This window comes from Saimiri boliviensis, chromosome 8 (genome assembly GCF_048565385.1).
Source record: "Saimiri boliviensis isolate mSaiBol1 chromosome 8, mSaiBol1.pri, whole genome shotgun sequence".
NCBI classification, from domain to species: Eukaryota; Metazoa; Chordata; class Mammalia; order Primates; family Cebidae; genus Saimiri; species Saimiri boliviensis.
Genome location: NC_133456.1, coordinates 4773359 through 4782817, shown reverse-complemented (window position 1 = coordinate 4782817; position 9459 = coordinate 4773359). Strand labels below are relative to the sequence as shown.

The 9459-nt window shown below is 45.0% G+C and overlaps 1 protein-coding gene across 2 annotated transcripts in view; it reads right to left on the bottom strand.

The window, feature by feature from the left end:
* The window catches only part of IL17RD (interleukin 17 receptor D), an 80284-nt gene continuing 70825 nt past the window's right edge, over positions 1-9459 (bottom strand). For both annotated transcript variants that reach the window (XM_003936536.3, XM_074403624.1), the window contains exons 12-13: positions 7105-8047; positions 1-6334 (exon numbers count right to left, since the gene is read on the bottom strand). In XM_003936536.3, the coding sequence (XP_003936585.1) occupies positions 6222-6334; positions 7105-8047 (1056 nt within the window). In that variant the 3' untranslated portion in view covers positions 1-6221. The remainder of the gene's footprint in view (positions 6335-7104; positions 8048-9459) is intronic.

Sequence of the window (9459 nt, the reverse complement as noted above, 5' to 3'; positions counted from 1 at the left end):
TACAATCTTAAAACATTTTATTGAATGCAGAAATTCTAAGGTACAAAAACATTTTGTAAATGTCAGCTGTGATCTACTTTCACGTATTTACAGAGTTATGTACAAATCAAATAAGTCATTAACATTTTCAATGTCAAAAATACAGCACACTGCTACAGTTCCATCGGTGCTTACTATCCCACCAGATCCCAAAAAGGACAAACTTAAAGATGAAACAAAGGCAACGCCATCAATAACCACTGCATTCCACAGGCTCTCTCCCCTAGGACATAGGAACAGGGAGTTTTCACAGGGAAAAATTCTCTTTTAAAAAACAGTAAAAAGCGGAGTTACTTACTGTCTAGATGAACACATTTGGTTTTCACAGAAGCTTTTGCTGCTGTCCAGACTCATCATGCTTTTCTCTTTAGAGAAACATACCAACCTTTTTAAAAAAACGAGCATGTTAGTGTAATCCAGTGGCAATTTTTTGTCTAACAACTGGAGCAGCTAATTTTGTCTACATCATGTACAAATAGAAGATTCCCTCTGAATCTTCCTGAAACTTTATATGATATAAACATCAGATATGTAGTCATAACTATTTGCTTTTGTGAGACTTCTGATTGTGCTTGGTCAATTGAGTGTAGAACATAAACAAGATCCTGGAGGTGTCTGTGGTCCCGGCTGAATTTTAAAGAGCAAAAGAGCAAGAGGGAAGACAACTGGCCAAAATTCCCCAGACAACTTCACTGGAGGATTCAAATGTCTTTGCAAATTAGCCCTCAAATGGCAATGGGAAGATGGCCCTTAGCGACTACTGCTGTTACCTCACCAGTGGTTAAACCGAAGTCTGCACCATTTAATATTGTGGGTCATGAAATAAAGGTGATGTCTATAGAGCTGTGTAAAAACAGTATCTAAAATTGGGAGGGAGAGGGTAGCTGCCACTCAGAAGGTAAGAGCTGGTCTCAACAGGGTATCTTGAAGGAGCTCAGGAATGACATTAATACATCAGGAATAAGCACCGAGTGTTTGATCTCAGGAGTAAAACAAACACAAGATATGATGGATGACTATCACCTAGGGAAAAAAATGTGATAGTATATAATGCTCAATGAATATAGGCAACATTCCATTTAGTAAAAGTGCCATTATAAGTGGTAAAGAGGAGATGGGTGTGCAAGAGTTTCCCCACAATCCCCACCCTGAGCCTGGTCTTCACAAGGCACTAATGTGAGTAAGGCACCAACATTCTGTTTGGGTAACTAAACGGAGTGTGAAGCTGAGAAACATTATAGCAGAGAAAATTATTAGGCCCCTGGAAAACAAGAGCCATGAAGAATGGTTTAAGTGGGTGGAATTATTTATCACTGAAATAAAAACACCAGGAGGATGACTTCACTGCGGTTTTTAAATACATGGAAGGTGACCAGCTGTTCTTTCTCCACTACATGCTGAACAAAAGGAAGCCGGCTTGAATTTCTGTAAGACATACAAAGAACTATCTGATCAGCAAAGTAGGTTACAGAATCTCCTTCTTGGAAAATACAGAATATCATCTACAGCCATGTCTGGAATAATTCAGGCACAGCCCTGTCTGACACCAGGGCGAGAACATGCTAGATAATCTAAACTTTCTCCAGTCCCTAAACTCTGAAACTGGAATCAGAGCTACTGGCTTGCAGTCAGATTTCCTTTTGTCTATTTTCACCCTAAGCCTGGAAAGGAAGTGATCTGGCAAGGGTGACCCAATACCCCACTTGGAATCCTAGCTGATAGCTCAACATCAGGAAAAGCTCTTCTCTGTATACTGTTTCACACCTCCAAAACAAAGTCAATTCACAGATCACTTAAAACGGAAGATAATGCAAATACCTGGCTCTAATGGACGCCAGGAGATTCCCTGCCTTACTCACTACAAATCCCTGCTTTCCTGATCATGTCTTGGCCGATGCTCAGAATTGCACACCATTTTAAAAAAATTATTATGCCAAGAGCTAAAACTATAAACAAGTTTAGCCCTTCAGGTTGTGGAGTTTAAGTGAAATTGTCCCTAGCATTTTTTTAAACTGAGAGAGCATAAATTTGATTTTGAAATTAACAACTGGCTTGCCTCTAAGACAACATGAAATGTAAAGATGCAATCAAGACATGTCCAATGCATTCAGAATCACATCAAATTTCTTTGCAGGAGAGACAGGAGAAAGAAGCAATCTAGCTACTGGCTGCATTTAGCAACAGCATTTTCTGTTGGCACCATCTCTAATTACTATGGATGCCTTTCACTTCAAATCTTATAAAGCAGAGGTGACAAACTGGTTGTCAGTGAAGCAAACCAAGTCCATCCACATCTTCTGCTGAGTCTAAATTCACTTAAATTTTTAAAACTTAGTTGCCAATATTTTTTAAAATTGGAATTTTTCAAATAAAAATCCAGATTGGCAGCTTCTCTTGAAAAATGAGAAGATCAGGAAATACTTCATAGCCACAGTCAACTGGAAAAGTGCCCCCTGTGGGTGGAACAGGAACACTTTAGTTTGCCACAGTCACCACCATTCTCTGTTTCTCTCTGACACTGACAAAGCGTATTAATTACCATTTATCATCACACAGCTGTTTTCCTTAAACCTCACGTGCTACACTGGCGACTCCCGAAGGCATAAGATCTACTAAATAAGAGCAGTAGTAGTCTAGTAGTCTTCACCAATAGAAAATAAGACTAGGAACCTTCACACTGGCATTGTCCATTTCTCTTCAATAAAGACAGAATATTTTCTCCCTTCTCAGGGAGCCAAATTAGCGTTGGAGTTGTGGGGGCCAGAGTTTTCTTTCTTTTGGGAGGAGGGTGTGTCATTTTTCCTCCAGGAATAAAATTGGTCCTCTTGCCCTTTATTTCTTTTAAAGGAAAAGATGCTCAACTATGAAAAAAAGGCTCTGAAAATCATGTAACCCCACATTTTTGGAAGGACAGTCTTCCTATTTGCACTGAAGTCAGGAGACCCTAGACCAGGTGTCCCCAAACTTTTTACACAGGGGGGCCAGTTCACTGTCCCTCAGACCGTTGGAGGGCTGCCACATACCGTGCCCCTCTCACTGACCACCAATGAAAGAGGTGCCCCTTCCTGAAGTGCGGTGGGGGGCCAGATAAATGGCCTCAGGGGGCCGCATGCAGCCCGCGGGCCGTAGTAGTTTGGGGACACCTGACCTAGACTAACAGTTGGTATTTTTGAAAAGATACTTGTGGCTATGAAGTTGTAAGACTGAACTTTGACAAACATATATAAATTTAAAGATCCATGACTTACTACATGTTGATCCCAATGATGTCGCCATTGCTAAAGACATTTTACTGAACTTCTGAGACTGTCTTCGGTTATTGCTAACGTGTCAATCAAAAACTCTGTCTCCTAACTTTACGGCCTGATCTCATTTTTGGCTCAAGATACTATTATCTGGCTGGGTCACCATCTGAATACCTGGGCCTGGACTGGAATGACTTTTGATTCTTTCTGGAGATCAGTTGCCTCAAAGGCCCAAGACAGCCCTCTGGAGGAGCTTCTGTACCCTGTATGGCTGAGCTGGGTCTGTTGAGGTGGTCTCTGTTGCTTGTAGCCAACCTCTGAGAACAACACACCTTTACCTGAGCTTTAACCTCCTTGATCACTCTCCTGGCAAAGCTGACTACATCAGATGCTAAGTCCTTTCTGTAAAGTGTTGGTAATTAAGATGAACAACTAGCACACTACCTTCAGCTACCTGCAGGCTTCTTGGTTTCCTGGAACCCTGGACTCACCCCTGGTCTCCTTTCTGAAGATATTGTCTAACCCAACCACACAAGCCTTTTACTCTCAAGATCAAGGTCTCTCATGGAGATTATCCTTGTTTTCCATTTCTTGTTTCCGCAATATCTAAAGGCCTGTGACTTGGCAGAACCTTTTTCTGAATTTCATCTTATTAATATCCATTGTCTGGGACAGTTTCTGAGTCAAAAAATGTAGCTTTGCTTAAAACAGATGTTTTGCCTTAATCTGCAGGGCAACAATTTCCATTTCTAGCATCATGGGGAGAGTAGAAAAAGTGAAACCAATGAAGCAAAACTAGGAAGTTGGATTTCTCAATTTATTCTCAGGCGATCACACTGTCGTTTCATTACTTGGTATATTAAGAGTTTGATTTTGTTGATCAGAAACATTAGTATTTCAATATAAGTATTAAAACCCTAAATCCAAACTAAAATATCCCCTGCTTTTTTAAGTGGCACTCCCTTTCCCCTTCCGTTCTCCTAGGGAGTGCATTCGTGCAGCAAGCTCCCTGCCCACACCCTCGGAACCCAGTTAATGCTCCTTCCCCCAGTCCTCCATTCTCTCCCTGAGGCCACTTTCTCAGAGACGCCTTATTTCATGAGCAAAGTTGAATATCCTAAAAGTGGTTCCTAACGGTTCCGTTGGGACAGGAAACATCTCTTGGCCTCAGTAAGAAATCTCTCATAATGTTCCAAGTGGATTTTCATATGTTAGCAAGTTTGGACTAACCAATCTCCTTCACAGAACGTATGCCTAGGATGAAACGGCGGGGCAGTCATGTGTGGGCAGGAGATTTGCACTCATTCCAGATTTCACAGGAAGATGAAATGACTCGCCTCTGAGTTGCCTGGTTTTATGGGGAGATAGTCTTGCAGCTCACTGTCTCTCCCTCAGAGCAGCTGCAGGAAATTTGATGCCACAGAACAGACGAGCACGTTCTTCTCCCAAAAGCTGCCAGCTGCCTTTACAGAGCAGGGACTATGACATTTGCATCAGAAATATACACAAGAAATATACCCTTTCAAGCAGGGGTGCAAGCCCCCTTTCCCCGCCTGCCAAGCATGTGCTTGAAGGGAAAGTCCTGCCCCATCCCACCTCCCACCCTGCCTCAGGGTGTTTCTCAGCATACTCCTTCATGTTGGTCCTATCTGAAGAAGGAGTGAAAACCACAGTCCCTGGGGTGAATGCTGAGAAAACAGGGTGCCAAAATCCAACCCATGAGAAAGGTAGTGAGAGATGTCCACACCTGCTGTAAGGCACAGGGAGAAGGGTTTCCACAGGTGAGACCAAGACATTATTCACTACACACATGCTAGTCATCAGATGAGGTGTGAACAATTGTTTTTTCTTTAGAAACAGAAATTCTGTAGAAAGTCATTCATAAAAATGGAACATTTACTTTTGTGACTGCCTCCTCCATTCTCCCTTCTTAAAAAAAGAGGTTTGTCATTAGTCAAAACCAGTTCAGCAAATTAACTGGCCATCACCTCCACACACTGCTATATTTCAGTGAATTCTGATCTCTAATATTCAGGACACAGCTTTAGACCAGAGACTAACCAAAGCACGAACTGCAACTTCCAGTAATTCAGACCAGCTGGGTAGCAGTCTCTTAAGAATAAACTTCCAGACACCAACATCTGCGATATAGCAATAAATGTAACCCATGGAACAGCAGGCAGATCTGGCCCCTGCATGATGCCTACTCAGACCAAGAGGAGGCTGCCCGTGCTGAGGTCCTGGGGCCTTCTGCATGTTGACCAACCTATCTCAGATGGAATGGTCAAGATAATCGGCCAGGCCCTGTGACCTTCACTTCAGTCAGTCATGCCAGCCAGTAACACAGAGACTCATTTCATAAAAGGTGACTGTATATTCAGTCACTTTCTTGACTTTTGACTCAAAGCTTATTTAACACCCATGGCAAAGTTGATTCTACATCAAAAATAAATGAGGACATTATCTGCACTACAACACAGATTCTAGATAGACTGGCACTTGATTTCTGTGGCTGATGGTGTTAAAAGTGCCTTTTTTCACAAAGCATTTCAAATCAAGGTAGCCAATAGCAAACAGGCAAAGTTTGCAGAGCTCAATGAAGTCTGAATGATCAGTGCAGATATCTTCCTGTTTCTCTTTACATATTTCTTCCCTACCTCCCACAACTGGCTCTGATCCAAGAACTAACCAAATGTTGTTGTCAGACCTTACGGACATGCCTTTCAGATCTCCATATCATTTTAGAAAATTGGAGAGTTTGCCCAGATATCTGGTAGAGGGTTGGGGCAAGGGAGAACAAGTACTGGCCGGCATTTCACTCCAAATATCCTTGCATGAGACCTCAGCTCCAAGTGGGCCATGAAACCAGGGAGATTAGCTGGGGAACCGGAGGGAGGCAGCAGCTAAAGTGGCAATGCTTAGACTCTTCCATTTTTGTTACAAAGGGGCAACCGCGTGGAGTTCATCAATGCAGCTGCGGCAACCAAGTTCTGCTTTGCACGCCCCAGAAGAGAGGAGCTTGGAAGGAAGGGCAGGAGGTTCCTCCTCACCTAAGGAGAGAAGAGAATACAGACTCACACTGTCATTGCATTTCACTGGGCTGGGTGCTCATGCCAGAATGTGGCTGGATCTGGGTTTGGACTATGGGCTTTGTATAAATGAGGCAAGAATCCCAACCTGCTCAAGATGGTGCACTCTCATCCTCCTAACAGGCTCTAGTTCCCTTAGTTGAGGAAGGAAGAGATCTTTCTTAAAAGTCAAGGGTTTGTATGCATGACTCCAACCAGTTACAGACATGGTAAGGTGCAGCCTGAGATGGCATGCAGCTGATGCTTCCTGGGGAAGTAAGCCCTCCTACAGAGCCCTCACACCTGAGACCCTGTGTTGAGCTAAGATAGAGAGAATACTGTACCCATGAATCCCAGGCTCAATGAATGTAGCTTTAAAGAAAATGGGGGGCAGTGAAAACTATAGGTGGAAAAAAGGCACGACTGTTATCCAAGACCCTTGAAGTCCAATGTGTTTTGGTGTTCTGATGTTTCTGGAGTTTAGAAACGTGATACAGTGCATACACTGTATGTTGCACAATACCCCTTGCAGGGACTGGGCAGCTCACCATAATTTGGCTTGGTATTTCTGCAACTCAAACATGTGAGTGTTCCCATCACCTGGGATAAATCAAGACTACCAAACAAGCTGTGTTCTCATCAGGTTTCATTGCTCAGTAAATTAACACCAAAATTGGAAAACGCTTTGACTGATTACAGAAGCATGGCCGAAGGCTGTGGTCTATTAGGACCTCGCCCCAAAGGCACCTTACCCAGGCCTGAAGAAGATGACACGCTCTCTGTCAGCGAAGACGTTTCTGTCTGGTCCGTCGAGAGTCCTTCCATCAGTGGCAGAGACAGCTCAGATGAGGGCACAGACGAGTCATAGATGCCCGAGTCCCGCGGCATGTCCGAGGGGCTGCCGGCTTTCACCGTGTGCAGCAGCGGCAGCAGGGCGGCACCACCGTCAAGGGCTGGCCGGGCCTCCGCGTCTTCGTCCAGGGCCCCGTGCTGACTCTCGAGCTGGCAGTCGGCAGGCCCAGTTGCCCCAAGAACGGCCGCCTCTCCCTTTAGGCAGAAGTCGTTCTCCGGCCCTGGTTTGCACATGACATCATTTAAAACCAAGCCCGAATCAAATTTCTCCGAGACTGGCTCCCGGTAGTGCAGTGGAGGAGGATGAAAGGGAACGAATTGCTTTTCGAACCAGTCCGGCTCCTCGTCGATAAACTGGTGCATGTTGCAAATGGCGACGTACAGGGACCGGCCTGACTTGCTCCGGAAGTAGTTTCTTCTGCTGCCGTGTCGCCCGTGCTGCCCCGGCTCCCGGAAGGCATGGTCTTGCGAGTGCAGGTGGGAACAGAGCTGGGGAAGATTGTCCATGAGTTTGTACTTGGTACTCAGGTCTAGGACAGCAGGGACGTCTCCCTCACAGGAATAATCAAAGTAGACAGCGATGAACTTGCTGAGTGCCGCGGACGAACTTTGCTTGGCCTGGCGGAGCTTTTCGGCAATGGCTGACACCGCCACCAGGAAGAGCTCTTCTTTCCCGGAGCCTCGGCCACCTCCTTTGTGTTTGTAGTTCTTCTTGTCCACAAAGTACTTCATGCCTTTGGAACAAACCACAATTATGAACTGGGATTCGTGGATCTTCTGGATGACCCATTCTCTCTGCCCTTCTCTACAGAGGCTGAAGTCTTCCCACAGGTCCAGAACCACCTGGAAAGAGAACAAGGCACCTTACCCACACGGAGGGCTCAGGAAGAGGCTCAGGAAGTAACAAGGAGGGGAATGTCAGAAGGAGGCCACCTCCTCTGCCCCTTAACCCTTATTAGCACAGCTATGTGCAGGCTCCAGGTTACCCCGTACCAAGGAACAGCTAAGGTTCCGTGGGTGACGGTCATACCACTCTAGTCCCTCTGCAAAGACTTGCCATCCAGCAGTTCATTTTAGTATCACATGGAGTCATTACCACTCCTGCCATACAAGTGAGGGGACGGAAGCACAGCACTTGTGGCACCTTGCCCAAGTTACACCCTACATAGGACATCCTCAAGGAAGCAAGAGGTGGCAGAGAGCACAGGACAGAGAAACTGAGGTTGGCTGATCTGGTGAGTGAGATGCCTGGATTGGAGGGGGCAGATCCCGGAGAAAAGGCTGGAGGCTCTGAGAGGAGGATGTGGCTGAGTGATTCCAAAGTGAGCTGGAAGATGAGGCTCAGGCCTGGATGCCAGTCACCCACAATTATAGGTGACTCACATCCAGAGAGTGACTGACAAAGAGGACCATGCTCAGCCATGCTATTTACCAGTTGGTCCAAGGCTGGAGAGGAAGCTAGTGAACTGCACTAACATGGTCATTCTGAGTAACTCACTTAGGAGTGACTAGCACCTTCCTCTATGGCTTCACACAGGTCTACAGGACTATATCTCTATAAGGCTGGTAACTGACAAGGCTTTACCCCCAAAGGGGGTCTTGGTAGGGAGATTATGGGGGTGGGTGACAAAGGAAAGAAAACCAGACATGTGTGGCCCCTCAGAGGACTTCATTTTCTCAGAGCATTTTCATTTAATTCTGCTGAAAACATCTCTTCGTGGTGGTGGTGGTGTTTTTCCTTCTGTAGTTCAGATATTATTTCCCAATGGCTATGACCAAACACAGCAGCCCCATTCTCTTCTGGGGCTGAAATGACTTTGTTCTTTTCTCTAAGATGTTACCAAAGGGGAAAAAGCCCAACATCCATCCACTTGCTGAAAATAACCCTGAATTGTCTTATACTTTCCTTAATTCTTGCTAACATTACACATGCTAAAAGCTCAGTGGGAGTATAGATCAAGGGTTTGTTTTTTTGTTTTTGTTTGTGGTTTTTTTGTTTTTTGATTTTTTTTTTTTTTTTTTTTTTTTTGAGACGGAGCCTTGCTCTGTTGCGCAGGCTGGAATGCAGTGGTGCGATATCGGCTCACTGCAACCTCCGCCTCCTGGGTTCAAGCGATTCTCCTGCCTCAGCCTCCTGAGTAGCTGGGATTACAGGCATGCACCACCATGCCCGGCTAATTTTTTTTTTTTTTTTAATTTTTAGTAGAGATGGGGTTTCACAGTGTTGATCAGGCTGGTCTTGAACTCCTGACTTC